The following is a 25,039-nucleotide window of genomic DNA, read 5'->3' on the forward strand; positions in this document are numbered from 1 at the left end:
AGGAGTAACGAGAAGGTATATTAAAAAAAATAAAGACAAATTAACCCACAAAAATATGACTGATGAGGTATTTTAGTAGGCAAATCAACCTGTGTTACATGGGAAGCAAAAACCATGCACAAAACATAAAATTAAATAAAAAGAATGGAAAACGGAGGAAGCTGATGGTATTGAATACAAACACATTCACTGTTTATAACTGACAGGGGAAACCAAATGACATAAAGGATTTAAAATAAAGGCATATTAAGAACAGAAATGACTGTTACTGCTCTGCTAGCAGATAGGAGTCTATTTCCACCCAGCCCATGGTTCTTATAGGCAACTTCAATCACCCTGACATGTGGTGGAAGGGCAACACAGCATGACAATCAATCTAAGTTTCTGAGACTGCCTGGAACAATGTCTCAGTACAGGCTCTGCACTGGCTTGGCAGGAGTGATGCACAGACAGCTCCTGCTATTCACAAACAAGGAGCAATTGGTTGTGGATGTGGCAATCAACAGCAGCCTTAGCTGTACCGTCCATGAAATAAAGGAGTTCAAAATCCTAAGTGGGAGTGATGAAGACAAGTAACAGAGTACAGATCCTGGATTTCAGGCCAGATTGGCTTATTCAGAGAAGTGGTAGGACCCCACAGGAGGCAGCTTTGAAAGTTCATGAAAGCTGGCAGCTCAACTTCAAATTCAAGGATTGTCCATCCCAAAACTCAGTAAGACGGGTAGGAGACCAGCCTGGTTGAACAAGGGAATACAGGACTGAGCTCCAATGCAAAAAGGCAGCATATGGAAGGTACTCAGTAAGACGGGTAGGAGACCAGCCTGGTTGAACAGGGAATACAGGACTGAGCTCCAATGCAAAAAGGCAGCATATGGAAGGTGTCAGCAGGGACGGGCTACAAACATTTTCATGACACACACACTTGGCTTTAGGAAAAATAAAAATTCACTAGCTACAAAGTTTGTTATATCTAAATATTCATGTACAAATAGCTTCTAATTTTCAGGACTGAGAGAACTGGTAAAGATGCTCTAAGATGTGAATGCTTATTTTCAACAGCATATATGACTCCTACAACATATTCAAAAGCAAAAGAAAGCTGGCATTGCACTGATGTTTTAAAAGGATAAATGGAATAACTCATAATAACTGTAGGCTTTTTAAACTATTATTAAACGTGAACAAAACAACAAACAGATCAAGCAGCGACAAGCTAACAAAGACCAAACCCAGAGACGAATATAATCTATAATCTTGCTATACTGAATTTATTTTGTGCATGTGGTCTCTATTGCCATTTTAGTATCTCCTCTTAAAACTCAAATGCTGAAGTATTTTTTTAAGTATCTGACCACATAACCATGTAAGCAGCTACTCTCAATTAATTGCTTATATAATGAGGGGTTTTCTGCAGACTTTGAACTGGGGTTTAAATATTCTACAGAACACATAGGATTCACCTTTCACTATAATGAAATCTACTAGCTTCAGAAGGTTGGATTTTTTTAAACACTGTTTTAGCATCAGCAATAATATAGCCATTCAGTTTACCTAAAATTTCTTTTCTTTACGGAAGTAGTGAAGAAACTTTAGTCAGGAGAACTACTGTCATAATCTATCACTCGCTGGAATTATAGTATATATGTACAATACTTACTTTTAATGCATCTTTGACTGCAGTTCTGCCTTCCTTTCCAAGGAAAACATTATAGGGGTAAAGCCGGTCAATAACATGCTGGACTGACATCATAGGAAAGGAATCCTAATTCAAATTAAATAATACAAATTAAAAAAAGAAATTATTCACTCATTCGATCATCATCCATTAACCTGAAAATCTTACATAGCACTGAACAAATAAAACTGCAAGGGCAGGATATAAATGACCACTACATACAGTATTCAATCAAATTTCAAAACAAGCATTTCTCAAATGCAATTCATTATAATCTAGATGTCTCAAGTAGATTAGAACCACCAGATCCTAAAAATTACTTTCTTTCCTGTGCATAAATGGAAGCTACAGTAACTCGCTCAGATATCTAAAGATATTTAAAGATCAGAGAGACAAATTCCACCACAGGTAACCAAGATTCATAGTATTACCAAAAAAGAATCAATATGACAAGAAATATATATTAAATACTGATCTACACATTCACAGCAATTTCTAGTGTTTAATTTTTATTCTATCCCATTGTACAGATTCTACTTAAGTCAATTCTTAGAAATTCTGTAGTTTGATCAAAACTGTTTTGTTTTGAAATGAGATACTAAGTCTGCTTGCACTTTCCATACAAAACTGAAAACAACATTTTTTTTCCCATCTCCTTGTTAGTTACAAGTACTACATTTTTTGTCAGTTGCTGCCTGAACTAGGCAAAGATTTTATAATTTTGCTGCAGTAGTGGAGAAAGAAATGGAAATGTATATATGAATACTCAAGAAACATTTGCATGAAGCCACTGTTGGTGGAAAAATGTATTTCAAAAACCCTAAAGTAATGCTTGATTGTTTGCTTTAAAAAAAGAACTTCTTGTAACAGTAGTGAAAAATAGTCAGTGGACTAGCACTACTTTTTAAGCCCTCATCCAAGTAAAAAGTAAATTATATCATTCAAATCAAATCAACTGATTTTCAGTTATACACTTGGATTTACACAGGCACCCAGATGAAAGAAGAGTTGCTTAGAAATGAAGTCAGGACATGCATACTTTATGAAATGCATAATTCAATTTATACTTATAATCAGTAATACTATTTATAATGTTCCATATTTAAAAAAGATCAGTAAAAATAAACCATTTAAGTCACTGTAGTAAATGTCCTGCTTAAAGGATCAGGGAGTCCTTTATTGCATTTTAAAAGCGCTCTGTCTATATATAAATACTTAACATATAATTTGTCCACATTATCTCAAACTAATAATAATTACAATGGCTTGTATGAAATTAGCCTCTTCAGAACAGTACCCAAAGAAAAAATTCTCCCATTTAGCAGACAGGAGTTTTCAACTGAAGAAATAAATTTGGGACTGTTTGAATCCATGACAGAAGATACAAAGCTAGTCATTACAATGTATTCCCTTCACACTTTGAAACAAGTGAATCAACCAAGCTAGAAGTAGAGGACGGCAGTGCCCCAGCATGTGAAGGAAAAATGCTGTAGCTAGAATCACTAGGAACAGTCAGTTTAGAAAAAGCAAGTGATTAAAACTAATTCTAAAAGAAACGGTTCCCTTCTACCTAAAAAAGACACTCTCATACAATGATAACACTTCACATTCTCTAATGTAAAATAAAATGCTTCCTTCATTCCATAGTTTAGATAATAGCTTAAGGCTCATTTTCTTTCCATTATTCTGAAAGCCATCTGGCATTCATTTAAAAATAATTTTTCACTACAGAGCTCAAAGAATAAAAAGTTACAATTTATTTTAAAATCCAACATGTATTTCTTTCCTAAAGCCCTTCAAAAAACATTTCATTTCTGTGAATCTGATTTTTAATCACTTCTTAACATCTGATGCAGTATAACTAATTCCAAAAAAAATTATGTCTGTAAGTAGAGAGCACAACTGAGGGGACTGAACACCACAGTAACAAAAGTAATTGCTATGTTCTAATGCATATCCAGTAAAATATGTAGACGTGATCTGCAGCTGAGCAGTACCATAGGTAAAATGACTGTACAGGAGACAGAACAGAGAAAGTTCTCTATAGGCACCTGGTACCTTGGAGAGAGGGTTTCAGAAGCTGTCTTGGTGTTTTACCCTCCTGTAAAGACGGCAAGACTGTATCTTCCTGCATATAAACCAGCACCAATCCCTCTCTCTCTTTATACAGATCTCATCTCCCTGACTTCCTTCCAGAGGCATCTTCAGTTTTTACTTTCACTTTTTACTATGTAATCATAAAGTCCAAGGGACAAAAGCCTGTCAGAAAGCAGAAAGACCGCCTGAGATGTAGTCCTGACCTGACTGATTTGCCCCTGTGAACTCAGCAAAGTGCAGTAGTTGTTATTTCCCTGTGGTGGTCTGTGGCTGTCAGAAACTACTGCATCTTCAAGTGTGCACAACCTGTATCTTCAGGTAATCCTCTATGACTATGGTTATTCTAAAATCTGCCAGCCAACCCAAAGACCTAGTGTAGGCTTCATCTCACACAGCTTAACTGTGTCACATACTCATATTTGAATATGGTTGGTTTGGGTCCTTTTTGGTGTCAATGGAGAATAACAGGGTCTCTATAATGCAATCAATATGATCACGCATACTACTAAATCAGAAGAACTTTCAGGTTGTGATTTTTATTTGTCTTCACTGACTATGTCAGTATCATCAAGTAACCTATAGATTCATCTGGAGTCAGTTAAGATGATTTAGTGGAATAGAACCCATTTTAAGAACTAAGATACATTTAATCACAACACAAATCTTCCATCATGCCATATTTTTTTCCTTTACTATTACGCTATATGCTTGGTTAATGTATTATCCAGAGATAACTGACTGGTGTTTTTCTCCCTCAAACCATCCTTAGTTTTTTTTCAGGTTTATTTTTTAAATGCTCATCTTATTCTAACAACACGAATAATCCAAATCTAATTTTAAGCCCATACAGTTTCACAGCACATGTGTATGCACATACCAAAATCTGAACTGCAGCCGATAAGCTGTCTAAAGGAAAATCTGGAAGTCCCAATGTAGAAGATTCTTGAGAGCAGAGAGTTGTAGCAAAAGATAGGAGCTGAGAAATTCTGCATAGGAAAAAATAATTACACAGTTTTATACATGCTATCTGTATTTAAAATACTAAAGTCTAAAAAGTTAAATAGAGTATAAGATGCTGAAACTACTTCTGAGTGCAAATAAGAAAGGTGTGATTGAAGTTCTAAAGCATTAAGGATTCATTATATGAAGGCTGCATATGAAAAGCTCTGTGAGCATACACCCACACACATTAAAAAATTTCTTTCAGTTCTGGTATCTATGCAGTGAAAAAAGACACAAAAATAGCAAGGAATCCTGAAAGGACACCACTTTTCTTCGTTCATTCCATTTTCATTTTCTTTAAATATGAAAAATTACCTCTCTGTGGAAATGTTTGATCCAATTGAATATAATAGCTGAAGATGGTCCTGCAAATAGAACGTAAAATCACAGAGTAAATTAATTTGGGGATCAGACTGTAGGTCACAACTCACGATGTATAATTTCTATTTTTCCCTCTAATTTAGACAGGTGGATTCTACTCACTCCTTGACACAGAATTAATTTTATTAAAAAATAAATAAATAAAGGAATAAAGATTATAAAATCTTTTCTTTTAGGGTTACATGTTCTACGAAGTTTATTTTTCTGCTGCAACATTCCTTGGCAACAATAAACCTGCTTTCCAGGAATTTATTAGGCCCCATTATGACAAATGCCCTTTCAGATAAATTTATTACTCAAGGATTCTTTTCAAAGGTAAGCTAAGTAAAACATAACGTCAAAATATTAGCTCTAGTCAGTACACACAATCCTACCTTTCTGCTAGGACACTTACCTTAAAGGGCAGATGATAAACATCTCTAGCTTGAAATCGAGACCGAAGGGGAGGATCCAAAGGGTTACCGGAATATTTAGGTACTGGCAGGCCCAATGCTATCACTCGAAAATCTTCACTAACCCGCACAATCTTCCAAGCATCTAACTCTGATTTTGCATGACTCTAAATTAATTAAAATAAAGCAACAAGAAAAGAAAAAAAAAACATCCTTAAAGCCTCATGACGAGTAAGCTGTAGACTGGGTATCAGGTCATTCAACCTAAATGTGGCCATGTTTTCATTCAGAGGGGATAGAGAGGGCTGAACTACTCAAATCTGTGGCTGGTAAAAGCAAGTTTTTCAAAAATGAACATAGACGGAATACTTGATTAAGTGCAGCTTTTGGCCTGTAGCAATTTGACTGAAGATAGTCAAAGCTGAGAAATTATCATTATACCATTGATTTCACAAAAAAAACCAGAAAATAAGTGGACCACAAAATTAGTTGTATCCTAAAATATTAGAAGTGGGTTACCATGAGCAAATTTTTTTCTTTTTTTTCCCCCTAACTGTAAAAGAGACTAAAATGTGCATCTTAAAAGTTTAATTTACAAGTTACGCTTTATTATAAGCAAGAACACAGAACTAGGCTCCTTTATGAGGACATTAAATGTTGTGTTTCACTTATCGTATAAAAATTCACTGCACACAAAAAATGCACTCTTTAGTCTTCCCACATCACAGTTACGTCTTCCTTGAAACCATACATGAGTACATTTCCTGCAGATCTAGATGTACAGTAATTATTCACACAGGAGAAGAGAAAAAGAACATTAGCTTATATAATACAATATTCCCCAAACAACAAAACAACAATATTAGATTTAGCATTGTAGCAAGAGATTTATTTAATTCATATACTATTAGCAGTGTGCCCAAGGCACTCATTTTGAAACATTTTATCATTAGGAAAAGTGTTAAAAAGGAAAAAAGAAAAGAGGCAGATGATTTGCATAATTGCAACCAAAGCCTATCTAAATTTGAATTCTCATTTTCAGTCTTTAAATACAATTACATTTTAAAAGCTTACATTTAAAATATAATGATAATGACTCTAACAACTGCATCTACTAATTAAATATCAGAAGTATGTTTTGGGAAAGGCATGGATCAGAAGAATGATGGGGAGATGATGAGAGTGAGAGAGGAAACAGATGAGAGGCATAAGAAATAAGGATATATTTTCAGAAATCCAATACACTTCAGCATAGTTGGCAACTTCATTCAATTGGGGTCAATGACAGAAGGCTTATTGTAAATTTCCTTTCTGTGCCACATGGGTCTGAATTAGGTACTTTACCACTGTTAGGTATGACAGACAGAAACAGGAGCAAGCAGGTGTCATACTGTTAGGAGAGACTGACAGGTATGTGATTGGAAGCTATGGTACATGAAAGTAAGATGCAGAGTACTACTGAAAACTGTTTGATGAGATTTACTGAGGACCCAGAAAGCCTGAAAAGTATCCACTCACATTTAAGCAGTAGGACTCGAAGCCCCCAGAAAAGGAAAATGGCTAAAGCAGCAATGGCAGCAGATGCTAAAATCCCTTTTCCTATCAAAATTTCTAACCATTTCCTATAATTCAGATTGGCTGTTTACATATACTTTTGTAAATTAAAGGCAAGACAACACTAAAGAATATAGCGTTGCTCATCTTTATCTCATTTTTTCGGTATCCTAATGTTTTAAAAGCTTAGCAACAGGGTGTCCTGGGTTCAGCAGCAGCAGTCATTTTTCTCCTTCTTGGTAGCTGGTGCAGTGCAGAGTTTTGACTTTCCGCTCGGGAACAGAGCTGATAACAATGATGTTTTGGTTTGGCCAAGGACTTTGTGAGCCTCATGCTCTGCCAGGGAGGAGGGGAAGCCAGGAGGAAGCAGAGACAGGACACCTGACCCAAACTGACCAAAGAGGTATTCCATACCACAGCATGTCATGCCCAGGATGTAACTGGGAGTTAGCCGGGAGGGCTGGGAGACTGCAGGGTTGGAGGAGGTATCAGTTGGTGCTTGGTCGGGCTGGGGGGGGGCGAGTTATCGATTGGATGGTAGTGATGTGTTGTATTCTCTTCCCCTGTTATTTCCTTCATCATTATTATTATTGGTGGTAGCAGTAGTGATTTGTGTTATACCTCAGTTACTAAACTGTTCTTATCTCAACCCGTGGGAGTTGCATTCTTTTTAACTCTCCTCTCCGTCCCTCCGGGAGTAGGGGGAGGGCAAGAAGGGGGGGGGGAAGTAAGTGAATGAGTTGTCTGGTTTGGTTAAAACCATGACACAGGGCTACTACAATGCTGAAGCATTTTCTGAACTTCATGTGCACAATTTCCATTTAAATCTATTTTCTCGAGTATATTTTAGTTACTCTTACATTGTGGCTTTTACATTTTAGAAGCATACAGGCTTACAGCATTAACGTTGACTATACATTTTCATGTGAAGAGACAAGATACAGATGAAAACTTCTTGCTGTTGTTGCAAGCAGCAGTTTGACTTTTCACATAGCTTTCACCCTGCCTATGTCATCCTATGTAACACCCCAGAAAAAAATCCAACACAGAAACCCTGATGAGACTGCCTCCATCTGACTCATAAATACTCTCCCCTTCGTAACAGTATCCTAGCACTGCCAAGAACATGAAAAAGACCATGGAAAATCCAAACAGCATTTCCATACCTGCAGAAGTTTGTCATAACGCTCTGCAGACATAAGAAAACGACCATCTTCAAGCTGCATTTCCCTATTCTCCAGTAAATTGTTTAATACGGGCAGGACGTTCCGCTCAGCCTTCTCCAAACCTTCCAAAACAAGGATTCTGCCTTCTGTAGCTGCACGAACTGCACACTATTAAAAAATATAAAAATAAGCATTACATAAACATTAAATCCTGCTGAAAAAGAACTCCCAGGTGCTTCCCAAAACAGTATTTATTTCTGTAATAATCAATAAAATTCACATCAGTAGAAATCAGCAGTAGCTGACTGCCTTAGTGCTACACATCCATGAGCCAGACTTTTATCTCCTAACTGTTATAGGGACTGACAGAAATAAGTTCCGGTATTTTATAATGAGTAAAATGTAAAACCTTGCAAACACTTTAGTGTATACCCAGTATATACTAATATGTGACACCTTTTCATTTTTATATTGCGTAATATTTTGTACTTTAATGCTATCTAAAAATTCTGCAACTATTTATACAGCAAACATACAATCAAGGTAGTTCACCATATTTACAATTCTATTAAAATATTTAGGAAAAAAGTCAGGTATTGCCTTGGATTGCTCCTGGTATGCACCAGTGAAATTCATCCCTGGTACACTGCTTTAGTCTGACTAGAACAGAAGTTCATTGAAACCAAACATGGATGATAAAACCAAAATAGTGCTATAAATAAACATTTTAAAATGTGATAAAATTATAAAGATTTAGAACTACATTCCCTGAGTAGAACATGGTCTTCTACAAAACCAGAATAAAAATGTAGCCATTAACCCGATAATCCTTTGGAGCCGCTGGGATAGAAAGTTATTTCTTTTCAGTATTTCACTTTATTAGTTGACAACGTGGCTGTTTATTTAAGTGCATAATGTGGAGCCAAAATGTAAAACTAAACTCCAGCACTGGTAATTTGTGTAACTTGCAGTCAATGACATTCACTCAGGTAAATTAACTGCACTTCCTATCTAATATTCACAATTACTGTCCAGTAAAAGACACTGGAATTCAATGCATTCTTGTCTACTTCCCATTTGCAGAAGTTTAATCACATAATTAAGGGGCAGATTTAGGCAAAGACAACATCTAGAAGCACCAAAGAGGCACCAAAGAGTCTTCCTTTGCATTCCTATTACATTTTAATACAACTTTAGACACAAGCACAGCTGCAAAGGAGAATAAATGAAGTCTTTTCCCATCATGTCTCCCATTAACTTTACAGAAGAACCTTTCATATAATACTAGATGGGAATCTCTGATGAATAAAATACATGCCAAAAACTGGGCCGGAAAGAAGGAAAATATGAGAAAGAATAATGAAGAGTATCAGAATACAAAAAAAAAACAACAGAAAACTACATATGAAAGCAGAGGTATAAAGAACAAAAGCATAAGCATAAACTAGAAGCAAAGAACAGGTCAGCACAACAAATGAATTGCTACATGGTATAAAGCATACAACAGAATCAGAGATCTATCTGAAAAGATAAGACACTAAATGATAAAACTAACTAATTTAGATGCTCCTTCTGTACAGTACAGAAACATAAATAACTACTGGCAAATTGACCATAATGTAAGCTTTTCACATTGTAATTAAGATGGAAATAAAAAAGGCACTCACAAGTCTTGGTACACATCTCAAGATCAAGCTCTCTTCTCTGAAACACAATATTTTAATATCTAGCCTCAAAACCAGTATCTGAGGAACTTGGAGTAATCTATTAAAGAAGTAGTAGTGCTCAGATTATTTCTCTTCCAATTCTTTCAAAACGCAATCAGTATGTTAATTGACTTTTCTGTTGTTAATTCAGGACATCATACTCTACTAAGAGGCAATACAAAATTCCTCTCTCCTCATCCCATAGCATTTGTACAAAGGACAAATGTTGTACTAACATTTTTCTCTAGAAAGGTCACCGGCCAACTCAAAAATCTGCTCCACCTCCTTGAATAGAAAACCTGAGTCTCCAGCAGCCAGTCCAATACCTGGCATGAACAAAATGCTATTTTGTCTAAACGCAGTTTGGAGATACAGCCAGAATATGCTTTAACAAACAATTTATTTGCCAAGTTGCTTGGATTCTGCATATTATAAGTCTATGAAGACTTTATGACTGAGTTTTACTAGCCAGAGGAAAATACACATTCTGTTCATATGGTTTCAAAATATTTTGAGTATCCATAGAGTCTTGTTGACTCATGTTGAGACACGGACACTATGGATGAAGGCTTGCTGAAATAGCAGGCTTCCAGAATCAACATAAATCTCTCTCACAAAATTGTATATGAAGACAATCTGCTTGAGGGGTAGGCAGCAAATAGCAGGAAGTATATAACAATCATTAACTTCAAGAAAGAATATGTTCTTCATTAGCAGTGCAATCTTGAGAAGCAGCCTACTGCACTATGTTGCCTGCTGTTTATTATTTTACAGGACCAAAATATAAAAAGTATACAGTTTCCAGAGCTTGGAACTACCTGAAGTTTTTACTATTCAAAAACCTACTGCTCAGTACAATAGTATTTAAAAAGTATGCTACAGATGGTCTTTGCCTACCTTTTTTAATCAGCCTCAGGAATAGCTGAATGAATGCACAACCATGGTTTTTCACTTCTTTATCAAAGACACCATTTAACAGCAATAACACCACCTGGGTGCTAATCTACTCTGGTTTTCTTCCAGACTGTACTCCTCGTATACCTTCAAAACGCAATTGAAATATTGGAAACTGTTCTCCAAAATACAAAGAAATAAATGCAGTTCATCTACATCTGAAGTTCTTGCGCTAAACAGCATAAAGTCTGCTCTTAAGACTGAAACAGCTACGTTATGTCTGGCCAAAATACAGTATTTCTGCATTCTGGTTGGTAAAGAGCAATGAGGTTTTTTGCAATGAACTAGGCATACTACAAGACATCCTCTGAATCATTATTTCAGTTATATCTGTGCATTGACGGATTGGTATGGAAACTAAAATGCATAAAAAAAACTCAGAGGAAGGAAAGTAAAAGTTTGCAATCTGTCACTGAAAATCATTTTTTAAAAATGTTTCCAAGAAAGAAATATTCATAATTCTATAATGAAAACTCAGAAATAGCTGCACTGCCTCCCTCTCTCACTAGGCTCGAATGTTTAACATAAAGCACAATTTGAAAGAGGGGCTTATATTGCGCAACCCTAATGATAAACCTGAGATTAAAAGTATTAATTCTTGTTAAAAGGTGAAGGGGAATTTGTTAAATGTTTACTTTCAGATTTACTGTAACTGCAGCAAGAGACTATTTTGCTCATCAGAGAAGGACAGATGCTGCTGTCTCCCACCCATGCTCCTAGGGCTCTGGAAGGATGGTAACCTGGATACCTGCTCCAGGGAATACCTGGAGACACCGCAGGCTGGGAGCAAAAACCCATCACACAGTGCTGCTGCTCTGAAAGTAATATGTTTATGCAACAAATACCTAACAAAGAATGCTTAATCTGGTTTCACACTGCCCCTACAAGAACATATTTTTATCTTTAAAGGCAAATCACTTTAGGAATCAAGACAACCCTAAGCAGACTTCCATTGCCTTTCCTGTAACTTCACCACAGTGAGCTCCTCCATCTGAGCAGTGCAAAAGACAACAAATCCAGGAAGCTGTAAACCCCAATTTTGACATAAATCAAAGTATATAAGCACATGGATGAAGTTATACAGTGTCAGAAAGGGTACAAGGACAGAGAAAAGCTCACCACAATGCACATACCAAAATGCACAAGCACCAGAGAAAGGAGGACATTTTCATAAAGCTAATCAAAGTAATTTTTAAAGGCACAAGAAATTTCAACAGTATAGTTTCAAATACAAGAACTGAAATGATAGTTCTCTTCTCTCTATAAAATGCTTATCAGAAACCAGAAAACTCTGGTTGCCCTGAAATCCATGAGGAAAGTTCTCGGGGAACTGTAAAGGGCTTTAATTTTTCAGATCTAGGCATCATTCCAAGTACAACAAACAGGCTGCATTGCAGAATTGTATTAAAATTGCTCAACAGTAATCAGTCTCTTTTTCAGAAGCTACCTCAAGACAAGTTTGGTGTTTTTTTTAGAAATTGACTTGCCCCTGTTATGAAAACTGGATCCCTGTAATGACATCTCAAGCACAGCAACCATAACTACAATGTGGAAAAATAACAGTACAAGTAGCTCAGTGAACATGAGAACTAATGAGGTAAGGTCTCCCTACATCTGCAGCCTACCTTTCAGATGTCCCTTTCAATGCAGTATCTTGTTCCCACCACCGGCACAATATCCCACACAAATTCATCCACCCAAGTCTTTCCATTCCCTCCCGTATCTCGTAAACATCCCAACAATATCATGTCCAGATCTCTCTTATCGTGAAGATTGATCCTTAACAACCGGCTGGTAAAGACAACACAAAACTTTGCCTGGTTTTGAGCTAACATGATGCTGACTGGCTGCAGCAGCCTAACAGAACTTGGACTATAAAAGCCAAGGTGCAGGCTGTCTTCCAGGGGGAGATGGACATTAATTTGAGTCTCTGTGACCTACCAAGCTACCAAATATCACAAAATTCAGAGGAAATGGGTACATTCTAAATTTCTTTCCACAAGTCAAATACAATTCATTAATTTTTTCAAATTAAAATCATTAAAACTAACCAACAAGTAAAAGATACAAGGAAAAACAAATTACAGAGTCGCAGAATGGAATATGCATTTTACTCCTCATTTTACCAAGGAAGGAAGAGGACACTGACCAAGACTTGTAATTTACTGTAAGCACCTCATTCTTTTAAGAAAATGCAACAAAACTAATAAAATCATCAAATGTTTTATAATACTTATGTGGAAATAACAAATTATCCAGGAATTTAAAGATAGATGTAGAACATATGTTAAAGGCAGTGAAGCATATACGGCTGTATCCTACTGCTGAACCTACTTTGCTGGATGGGTAAACAGCGTGTCTAATGGTATGCATCTACCAAAAAATATCTTTCAAGATATCTGTTCAGGCTTAAAGCCTCTTAGTTCCTTAATTATTGTTTTCCCTCATGAGCTGAGCAAACAGGAAAGCTGTTGAGCAACGCTGAAATGGATGACTATTTAATGGACTGAACTGATAACATCCTCCAAAATAAAAGTATTGTCAAAAATTAAGTAGTAAGAAAAAGGGCTATTAAAAGTCATGTTCAAACAATTTCAAAGTAATAATGTCAATTTTTATATAAACTTGCCGTCTTATTTCCCTTAAATATTTGTAAAATCTTGCACTACTTTCTTCAAATATTATGTATTTAATAGAAAAGTTTCAGTGTGTAATGCCACTCAAAGATGAGATTACAAACAGACCTACTATTCACCTAAAATGTGTATTCTGTTTTTTGTTACAAAATCTTCCGCTTTGATGATAACTAGCTTTGCATTTTACAATTACAACATGGACAGTGGGATTGAGTGCATTCTCAGTAAGTTTGCCAATGACACCGAGCTGTGTGGTGCAGTCGATGCGCTGGAGGTAAAGGACGTCATCCAGAGGGACTTTGACATGCTTGAGAGGTAGGGCAGTACAAGCCTCATGAAATTCAAGAAGGTCCTACACCTGGGTCAGGGCAACCTCAAGCACAAATACAGTCTGGGCAGAGAATAGACTGAGCGCAGCCCTAAGGGTGAAGGACGTGGGGGTGCTGGTCAATAAGCATAACATGAGCTGGCAGCATGCACTTGGAGCCTGGAAATCCAACTGCATGCTGGGCTGCATCAAAAGGACCTTGACCAGCAGGTCAAAGAAGCTGATTTTCCCCCACTACTTTGCTCTCCTGGGACCCTACCTGGATGGAGTTCTGCATTTAGGTCTGGGGCCCACAACGTCAAAACATGGACCTGTTAGAATCAGTCCAGAGGAGGGCCATAAAGACACTCTGAGGGCTGAAGTACCTCTCCTTTGAAGACAGGCTAAGAGAGCTGGGCTTGTTCAGCCTGGAGAAGAGCTCACTGGAGACCTTAGAGCAGCTTCCAGTGCCTAAGGTGGTCCTGCAAAGAGGGACTTTTTATGAGGGCATATAGTGACAGGACAAGGAGAATGGGTTTAAACTGGAAGAAGGTTAGGCATTAGGAAGAAATTCTTCACTATGAGGGTGGTGAGGCACAGGAACAGGTTGCCCAGAGAAGCTGTGGCTGCCCCATATCTGGAAGTGTTCAAGGCCAGGCTGGATGGGTCTTGGAGCAACTTGGTCTAGTGGAAAGAGTCCCTGCCCATGGCAGGGGGCTGGAACTAGATGAGCTTTAAGGTCCCTTCTAACCTAAACCATTCTTTGATTCCATGCATGGCAGCCACAAATGTACTGACTTACACATTCCAAACATGATCTTCTGGTTTTATTAAAATCAATGTAATAGTAACTAATGTGGTTAGTCAAACTAGAAAAGTAACTCAAGAACTAAATAATTCAATGTTTTTCCTTCTCTGTAATGGAAGGAGGTGGAGGCTACATCTTCACTATTCAGCCTACCTCCCTGCTGAGTTAATCAAGTGTTTTCTGGGTGGGTTTTATAACTAATTTTCCCCTGCACGGTTAGGAAAATTAGAGGGCAGGTTGCATTTGAATACTGTTATTCACTCATTTTTTATAAAAAAACCAAACCAAACCAAACCACAATGATGACAGGCAAATTGCAGTATAACAGAGCACTGTCAGCCAGAGAGACTCCAGCTGTCTGCAGTAGTTAACATTTCGGTGAGGAAGAACAGCATTAACTGGTTAGAACCTAACTCATGATGCAATACCATGGCACAGAATTGAAAATCAACTACAAAAGAAACAACCTGGATTTATTGGAGGTTTGAATCAGAAAACTAGGCTAGAAAAGTTTACCTTAGGAAGTGAATCAACACATGATAAGATCATAAATATGTTAATGTGACAAGAACTAGAACAGTCTCATTTCATAGTCATTGGTTTCAGCTTCCTCCACATGATTTTTTTTTTCCCCTTTTTTGAACTACCACATGTCAAATGATCTGTTTTATTTCCATCACCCCTCCCCCTAACAACACATTCAGGTATTTTTGCAACAGTGCCTTCAAACTGTATTATGTCCCCACCCAGGCAGGGTCATGCAATTTCAGCTGCTTTACACCAAGTATGTCAGTACAACAATACATTTACATCAGACATACAAAATATTTTGCATCTTGGGCAGAGAGCCTGGCCAAGGTACAGGGAATCTGAGTTTCTGAACAGGTTTACCAGTGCAAGTATATGCAAGGAAACCTAGGGGGTTTTATGTTCATTCTATACAACTCCTGTCTTCTGGACAAGACTACGACAGATGGATTATTTAAATGTTTTTCCTGATGAGTATCAGAATACAAAGCAAATTAAGTACTTGACAGATATTTAAAAATTATGAACTTACTTTCTCTTGTAAATCGCTACAGAGCATCATCCATCATGTCTATATTGCTCATGAATGTTATGACCCCCCGTTTAACAAAGTATTGCCCCTTCCTGCATTATAGCAAATACTAGCTGAAAAGGAAGTAAATATGTACCTATAACAGGCCAGGTTGGACATGGCTTTGAGCAACCTGATATAGTGGAAGGTGTCCCTGCCCATGATGGAGGGGTTGGTTGATCTTTAAGGTCCCTTTCAATTCAATCCATTCTATGATTCTATGAACTGAAACATAGATTCAAGAAAAAAGAACCCTACTCCTTTGATTTAAATCTATAAGGAATCATATATACATAGTCCTAATATTACTCACATTGCATTGCAGACATTCATCTATATGCCCTCTACATCTAGAGTCTGAACTGCTAACCTAACAAATCCAGTTAAATGCTGACACATTTAAAAATATAAAATAAGTATTGCAAATGATTAAAATCACTTCTATGAGTTAAGAGGCTACTCTACAGGGGTTCTTATGCATTTTCTTTTTAGATTCAAGATATACCATGTCAACACCAATAAAGATTAACTTCATCCAAATACTGGTGGTTGCTACCTAGTATTTCCCTCTTTCTGTTCAACGTTGGATAGAAAAAGAAAATTAATAATAACATTCATACTTCTGGAACACTGTATTGCTTGCCTCTTCTTTCTACAGACTTTGCTATCTACCTCCCTGTGCTGGACAGACAGATACTGCAGTGACAGTCAACTAAGTTATACTTTCTGACAGTGTCTTTGCTGTGGCTAACTTACCAGCTTGCCAAAAACCCAGTCACCTCCAACATACTAAGTTAGTAAGTGAAAGAATTATATAATTTGCGCTCACTGGTTAATTTTTTTATAAGCTGAATTATTCTTATCCGTCTCTTTTCTATGGTACAGAAATTTTTTTTATGTATACATATACATACATATGTATATATGTATACAAACATATATGCATATGAATACACACACTCTCAAATGCAATTATAATTTCATTCAATTAATCTCATGTCTCATTTTATAATTCCCTTTCTAATCTTTTTTGATTAAAAGAAACCAAACTCAAGTCTGTGTAGTGCTACTCCAGGGGATTTCGTATCATGTTCATTTAATGGGATAATTTAAGTTGTCATTTCTGTCACTCTGAGTGTTTAATTGATTACTACATAAAGTCTTTCAAGCCATGGTAGAAGATAATTTTTCTGGTATCTTGACAGCTAATTTCATATTTTATCATTGTATAACTTAGGATGCTAGTGAGGTTAGGGATACGCAAGTATTCTATTAAAATGAGTATGTTCACATAGCTCAAAGATACACCAAAACTGAGTCTAATTCTGTACGTACAGAAATGACAGTGACATACATATGTACCCACTCGGTAGATCCAGCTTAATCAGCAAATCTTCCAAAACATGACATAGTATCTGTCATCTTCCAGCACATACCATATGACATTTTCCCACTTATTCCAACCTCAGTTAGTTTAATTGCCCCAAACAGAAAAGACTGAGACTTAATTAAGTGATCTGTTTTTGCGAAACTTGTTTCATTTAATGCAAAAGCTGGAAGATGCAGGGTAAACAAACTGGGCATTCCATATGTTTTGCAGTACAATCCTGGAGCAACCCACCTCTCAAGTGCTAATGAACTGGCTTAGCTACTCTCCCAATTGCAGCCACCACATTACAATGATGCAGGATTTCCTTAGATGTAATAAATGACGTAGAAGGCTGCAGTCACAAGTGTTTTAAACCAAACATGTACCTTTTATATCTACACACATAATAAAAACTGCATCAGAAATGAAAGGAAAAAAAAAGGACATAATAATACAAAATCTAATTCCTTAATTTTTGAAAATACAGACTGATAATAGAATCTCCATACTGGTTCAGTCAAGTTGATGGCTCTACTACAAAGAGCTATAGAAACAGAATCCACTCTGCAAGACAAACTCTTCTAGCAATAAAAGCAAAATTTGAATCTGTCATTTAAATATTTAAGTAATATAAGCTAATTCTAAGTAATTACTTGATACACGATACAATTAACCCATGCAATAAACTACAGAATAAAACCAAGAGGTTACTTAATTGTCTCAATAACAGCAGTAATGACATTTCTGAGGCTTTTAACAGTGAATTAACAGCTGAAAACCAAAATTAGTGGCCCAAGGTAAAGACAAGAAAATGAAATTTCTGCTGTTAGTAACTGAATGAAAACAAATAATTCACGATTATCCCATTTTAAGTCCTTTATTTTACATTATTTTAATTGGGAATGAATCAAATAATTCAGTGGCTACCTTTATTTTAATGGTCCCCTATTTCTGATGAAACACCCCTTTTTCTTTTCTCTCCTCATCAGCTATCTTTTCTAACTCCCTAACTCCAAATCCTCCCATTTGATTCACCCTAGTAGTAAGAAATGCTTGTATGCAAGGATATTTGGTACAGCAGCCTTTCAATATAGAATTTTAATCACTGCTTCCAAATCACTATCTTCCAAGTCTATTTTAAATAACTAACTGCAATCATATTCAGCAACTTCACGTTAAAACATATCAGATGTTTTGAAACCTCCAAGATATCAATTTACAGTATTTAATCTGTCTCTATTAAATCACAGAATCATGGAATCATAGAATTACAGAATGGTCTGGGTTGGAATGGACATTAAAGATCATCCAGTTCCAACCCGCCTGCCATGGACAGGGATACCTTCCACTAGACCATGTTGCTCAAAGCCCCATCTAACCTGCCTTGAACACTGCCAGGGATGGGACAGCTACAGCTTTTCTGGGCAACCTGTGTCAGTGCATCACTACCCTCATTGTGAAGAATTTCTTCCTAATGTCTAATCTAAATTTCCCCTCTTTCAGGTTAAAGCCATTTCCCCTTGCACTGTCACTACATGCCCTTGTAGAAACTCTCTCTTCTCCTAGGACCCCTTTAGGCTCTGTAAGCTGCTGTAAGGTCTCGCCACAGTTTTCTCTTCTCCAGGCTGAACAGTCTCAGCTCTCTCAGCCTGTCTTCATAGAAGTGCCAAGAGCTATAAACAGCCGTAATATCTTACCAATCACTCACAGACAACTTTGCAAACCTTTGTGGGTCTGCAAACTTGCTGATTCACTCTAATAAAGTTATTTCTGGTAATAAGATGCCACTTTCATTACAGTATATTATTATTCAAATTGTGAGATAATTACATTACTATATTATGATTTGCATGCCAAAATCCTCATCTATCTTAAAGAAGCTAAGTTTTACTTGACCAACAGAATTCATACAGTGGATGTTCCAGAAACCAGACTTTCAAGTTTTGCCATCTTCTCTTGGGTGTCATGAAGAGGAAGCATGAGATTCCACAGGAAGGGAAATGGTATGTACATCTGAAAAGCACAGACTGTATCTTCAGTTGCCTGTATGAGTTTACCTTCTCTTTAGCTCACCTATAGCAATGGGAGCAATCCATGCTCTTTTGGAAGTATTTTGTTAAGACTACCTACTGATAGCCTTCCCTGTCTTGAAACCCCATAGTCTGGGGTTTAAGGAAGTAGTGCCTCCCTTCTGCAATGTTCTGAACTGGTACAGCCATCTGCAAACCTCAAAATCATTAAAGGAACTAAATAAAATTAAGACCCTAGAGTAAAACTTTATTACCTTTTATTATTAAGCTATAATGAGATGTGTGATAGTTCTAAATGTAACTCTATGTGTTTTAACTAAAAGGTAGGGTTAGAAAACTCAGCTGGAGCATCACTACCTACGAGATCCATCTTCCATGTTTCCAGAATTTTCAAAGTTCTCATCTAAATATCACTGATTTATTTTCTTACTTTCCATTTAGAGCTTAAACATACATTGGTTACATATACGATGAGCAACACATGAGCTGAAAAAAGACACTGTGATTACAACTGATTCTAGTACTTCAGTAACTTCATAAGTGAAAGTCTTGCTCTGAAGTACTGTTGTCTGCTTGATTCTGGTAAAAACCTTTCAACTGAAAATTTCTAACACACTGAGGAAGAAAGACAGTTTTTGACCTCGAACTTAGAAGGCTAATCTTTTTATAGTGTTCTTACTGGGGTGAGATCACTCAAAATAGCTTGTATAAACTGAAGCAAGCTGCCTCATTCTTACATTAGGATCACAGTCTTCAGACAAATACAAGGTTAACAGATCATCTCACATCTTGGCAAGCTTCTTACAGTCCTTGATACAGTGTCTCTTACAAAATGTTAGTTAACCAATGCTCTTACACCAGGGGTAAATTACCCTCACTATCCTGTAGCAAGCATGAGGATAAGGCTGTCCATAACAGCAGTTATGGAGCTAATATAAGTTAGGGAGTTAACCCCACAGCCTACACAAATGCTCTTGCCCTATTGTAAATGAGAGGCCGTTTACAGCCCTAATCCATAGTACAGTGCTTTAAGTTATCTTATATTGTACAACCCTCATATTTCCAGATAAGCATGACATAATTTGAAGTTCTAGAAGTAAGTAAAAGAATTTAGATTAGTTGTTATCCTTCATTCTGAGGATCTTCCATCGCTCAAAGTCATTTATCGTGGTTTCAAGAAAATCCATTTAAAGGTTTCTTTGAAGCTGGAGTCTGAAAAAGAGATCACTGGAAATTCAAAAAGAAGGCTGCGGGGGAGGGGAGGGAAGGAAAATGTTTCTTTAAAACAGAAAACAAAGCCTTCAGGTTCTCTTTCCTCTCCTGATCCCATCTCCCCCTCCACCCACAAATCACTCTATAATACTTATATCATTAACCTCTATAGCATCACCAACTGAAAATTCTTTTAGATAACACATTTAAATTCACACTACATCAGAGGAACTGACTCATCCTATTTAGTTAGAAACCTAACTTGTATATAAATTTTAGGTATCTAGGAAAACAGATATTCTAAATAAAGTGTACATTTTACCTGCATAATTAAAGGGGAGACATGCCACTGGTAACTCACAAAGAGAAAACTTACCTTAACTATGGTTGTACTAAATTAGGTAATGGGTTGAGGCAATAGTGATGGCAGGAATGTTTAAATCATTATTGAAGCTCAGAGTGGCAGTGAGCTTTCAAATCAAATCTCCCAATTGTCTCCATTTACTGTGCTTGGGTTTCACAACACAGAGCACTGTTAAAATACATGAACTAGATTCTTTTTCAGTGAACCAAGATCAGAAGATTCATTTCAGGAATACATCTAATGTGCTACAAGTGTTAGGGAAGAGGAAACCAAGAGAAGTGATTGTCTAACTTGCATAGAATGGATTTCACTCTTCCTTACAGAAGCGTATCAAAAATAGTTTGCCTGAATCAACCCTGTAGCACCCTGGAAGAGACAGAATTACCTTGGATTTGGATAAAGATAACATATTTCGGTAATCAAGAATATTATATGAGACTTTCTAACTGCATCAGAAACATGTCACTCTGTAAATCCACACACTAATCTGTCATCTAACCCACATCTTCCTTCAAATTACTTGTAAACAATAATTAGGTGGTGCATGACTGCAACTTGCCTGATCAAGATAAAAAGCACTGCCATCTCGGATCTCCCGTCGCTGTTTGAGGTCAGTCTCTGTGGTGTCCCTGGACAGTGCAATATATTCAACCTCCCTCTTCGTTAGCTCCTGTGAACAATAGTCTAAAATTATTACAAAAATAAGACTATAACCCCAGTAAGTGAACTTTAATAATAGGCCTAGTGGCATAATTGTACAAAAGAGCTCTAGGCAGCAGCATAGTGATTTCAAAAAACTCTGAACAAAATCTATATCTCTTATTTTTAAAATTTTTACGGTGTCTTCTGCCACAAACAAAACAGTTTGAATTTCTGCTCAATAATCTTTTATTTTCCCCAAACCTGTTTTAAAAATATTCTTTCCACTGAACATGTGTAACATCCTGTAAATTTACCTTCTGGTTCTGGATTCTGAAAAACAATCAGCATCTGCAAATCATGAATGAAATGCAGAAGTTTTCTGTAAAAGACTGACAAGCTTCAAGTTCCACTGTTCAGTAACACTTACACTAGTGGTTACAAAGCCACCAGTTCCTTTATGCTGCAGAGAGATACAATTGTACATTCTTATAATTAAAGAACCCCAGAGGGTGAGATACAAGAAGGTTTTCTTCAACAAATAGTTCTATCTATAAACACATAGTAGTAGCTTTCAGCAATGGCAGATAAGTTTTCCAGGTTTACGTAGCAAAGGAACCACAGCATGTATCAGCTCACATGCAAAAGCCAGTCTTCATGTGACTGTTGGCATGGCATTAAAACAGTAAGCTGCAGCCTTTCTAATATAGCTCATATAGCTCATACAGCTCGTACAAACAGTGGTATAAATAAGAAGACACATTCTATGTCCCATGCCTGGATATCAGGTGTTCCCCAAGTCCTGTTTTTAGGTTATACCAAGCTTTTCTCATTTATTTTAAGGAATTCATTAAGCTATCAAGTAGCACACCTAGTTTGTTGAATCACGAAACCTTTGCTCTCCTTTCCAAAGTTCAGAATCTTGCAGCTTTCTTCTGTATGCTTTACCTCTGAGAGTTAAGTCTTTGAAGCAGCATCTTTTGATTTTTAAAGGAACAGCTGATCTTTGTGACAACTGTTTATACACCTCCATTTATTACCCTTCTGCCCAACCAGATTTCAGTTGGAGCTCATGGCAGAAAAAAGTCCTACTCACATGACCTTTTGGGGCAGACAACCCCCTCTCCCTGATCATTTAAAGGCAGCATCAATTTAAACGTGAAATTTTGCACATGGTGCTGCCATGGTTCATGCAGATGGACGTAGGCAAGTCCTTCCCACAATCCAAGAGAGTATCAAACACACATCTACTCTTTCTAATCACTCATGATAACTGTTCCCAAATGTTACTCAGAACACTCCTCTCCCAAATCCTTTGCTTCATGTCTTTTTTATATAATGAAGCAAAAATGATTTGTTGTCTGTAACAGTAGGCAGATATCTTCATCTTCTAACATACATAATGCCTGGAACAAACTGTTTCTCCATTTGTGATAGCATATGGTAACACAGTTTTCCAACTCTTTTTTTTTTTTTTTCTTCCCCTGAAGTTTAAGCAAAAAAACATGTATAAAAATGTCTGTACTTTCTATTCATCTGTAACAAAACCTGAACTTTGGAAAGCACATTTATGGAAAATCTTATTTACCTCTTTAGTAGCTTGCTCTAAGATTTTCTAGGACTATCTTTAACTTTTGGCTAACAGAGGAATGACTAACTGACATTAATGACTATGTCTCCAAGAATTTAAACCAACATACTTACCAGATATTGCATGGCAATAGATCGCCGGAGAGGCCCAGGAGGACCAATAAGAAAGACATCTTGGCCAAGAAGATCTTTCTGCATTATCCATCTTAAATGGTGCACTACAGCCTGGGCCAAAGAATCTGTCACTTTGAAACAAAAAGATAAGAATGTATTATTTAATTCTGAAAAGCATTAAGATACCTGGCCATGCACATGTTTTTTTGTTCTTATCTCCAAAAATAAAACAAAGACACAAAAATGTGGTGCCCTAAAGCTGAACAACTGAAAAGCAGGGAAATCCACACACAGCTTATATAGACTACTTCATTTACATAAAGTTTATACACCTATCTTACTCATTGCCTTTTTCTCTGCCCAACAAAAAAGCAACCCAATAAAAAACAGGGGGAAAAAAAAGTTGTTGATTCTCATTTCACATTAAACTGATCAAAGCAAAGACTGTTTTTTATTACCCAATGTTGAGTGGATTTCTCAGCATCAGTTAATATAATGAAGTTACATTATTAACAATTTTTAAAAGATTTATCCAGCCTATATCCCAATGCTTCTGTAAATCATGAACTTAAAAATATTGTGCTTGCATCAGACTAAGCTTAATGTTCAGGGACATATTTAATTTGTTCTGTTCTTAAAAGATAACTGCATTCCTGTTTACATTTTGACACAATAAAACACAGAATTAAATTACCAAGGAAATACAAACCTTGCAATATGACTACTTCAATACCACACAACTTCCAACATCATAATAAAAAACAACTCAAAACAAATCCATTTATTTCTATTAAGAATACCATGCCCTTATTATTTTAAAAAGCAATAACCTGATTATAATTAAACTAAAACATTTACTACATGTACGCAAATGTTGGTAGCACTGGAAAGCATCATAAAGAAAGAGCACACCGAAGGAAAGGTCTACTGGGAGTGTCTCTGCCCATGGTGGAGTGGGAGAGTGGAAAGAGATGATCTTTAAGGTCCCTTCCAACCCAAACCACTCTGAAGCACTAGTGCACGAGGAGAACACAAGCAAGCCGGGGGGGGGATATATGAATGCGTATACATATATGGTTGCTTTCAGGATAATCTGACAAGACTAATGACAGGATTTGAACCTGGAACCTCAAGGCTAGTGCCTTGCACACCAAAATACAGTAAGAAAGGAGCAAGAGGTGATGAAATCTTCAACTTATTAGTTGGTTATTTACATTTTTCAGTGTGACTGCTGGTTGTAATTAGAAGCTAGAATTTTAAAAAACAAGCCTTAGTTCTACATCAGATTTCCATCTCAGGAAAGCAGTATGCGTGCAGCAGAGTTGGCAAGCAATAGTACCCATCAGTTCCAAAGGATTCTGGCTCACCGTTGAATCTCTGTACACCAGAATTCAAATTAATTTTTGTAAGATCACAGAAATAGTACTAAATGACTGTATGAGACTCAAGGAAGATTTTTCACGTATAAAGTCGGCTAAGGAAGATTTTATAAAAATTTTTAACTGAAAGTTTTGGTCTGGCACTCAGGAAAACAATTTGAAATTGTCCTCTATGTCCAAAGAAATCTACTACATCCTTACCACCACTATGAGCAGGAATAGCACACACATATAGATGAGCAGTCTGTGCATTAGGATTATCAGATTAATTGTAAATAAACATTCCAGGTTTGCTTTTTTGCTTTGGTTACTGAACAACTGTCATTAGCATACCCCGTATTAGTTTTCATTTTGGGATGCAGATGCAGGGACAGTGAGAATGAAGACCTTGGGCCCACTGTAGGAGAGGATCTAGTTTGAGACCCTCTTAAGAACCTGAACGTACACAAGCCCATGGGACCTGATGAAATCCATCCACAGGTCCTGATGAAATCCATGCACTGGTCCTGAAGGAGCTGGCAAATGAAGTTGCTAAGCCACTGGCCATCATATTTGAAAGATCATG

The 25,039-nt window shown here is 36.8% G+C and overlaps 1 protein-coding gene across 1 annotated transcript in view; it reads right to left on the reverse strand.

Moving 5' to 3' along the window:
• VWA8 (von Willebrand factor A domain containing 8) overlaps window positions 1-25,039 on the reverse strand; it is a 178,177-nt gene that overhangs the window by 135,696 nt on the left and 17,442 nt on the right. Inside the window, exons 3-9 of the mRNA XM_061457275.1 lie at window positions 23,096-23,226; window positions 21,312-21,422; window positions 8,268-8,435; window positions 5,550-5,714; window positions 5,090-5,139; window positions 4,650-4,758; window positions 1,658-1,762 (exon numbers count right to left, since the gene is read on the reverse strand). Of these exons, the coding sequence (XP_061313259.1) occupies window positions 1,658-1,762; window positions 4,650-4,758; window positions 5,090-5,139; window positions 5,550-5,714; window positions 8,268-8,435; window positions 21,312-21,422; window positions 23,096-23,226 (839 nt within the window). The remainder of the gene's footprint in view (window positions 1-1,657; window positions 1,763-4,649; window positions 4,759-5,089; window positions 5,140-5,549; window positions 5,715-8,267; window positions 8,436-21,311; window positions 21,423-23,095; window positions 23,227-25,039) is intronic.

Source organism: Pezoporus flaviventris, unplaced genomic scaffold, assembly GCF_033815535.1.
Source record: "Pezoporus flaviventris isolate CSIRO_AGI_PZ_B2104156 unplaced genomic scaffold, CSIRO_AGI_Pfla_v1 ptg000025l, whole genome shotgun sequence".
NCBI classification, from domain to species: domain Eukaryota; kingdom Metazoa; phylum Chordata; class Aves; order Psittaciformes; family Psittacidae; genus Pezoporus; species Pezoporus flaviventris.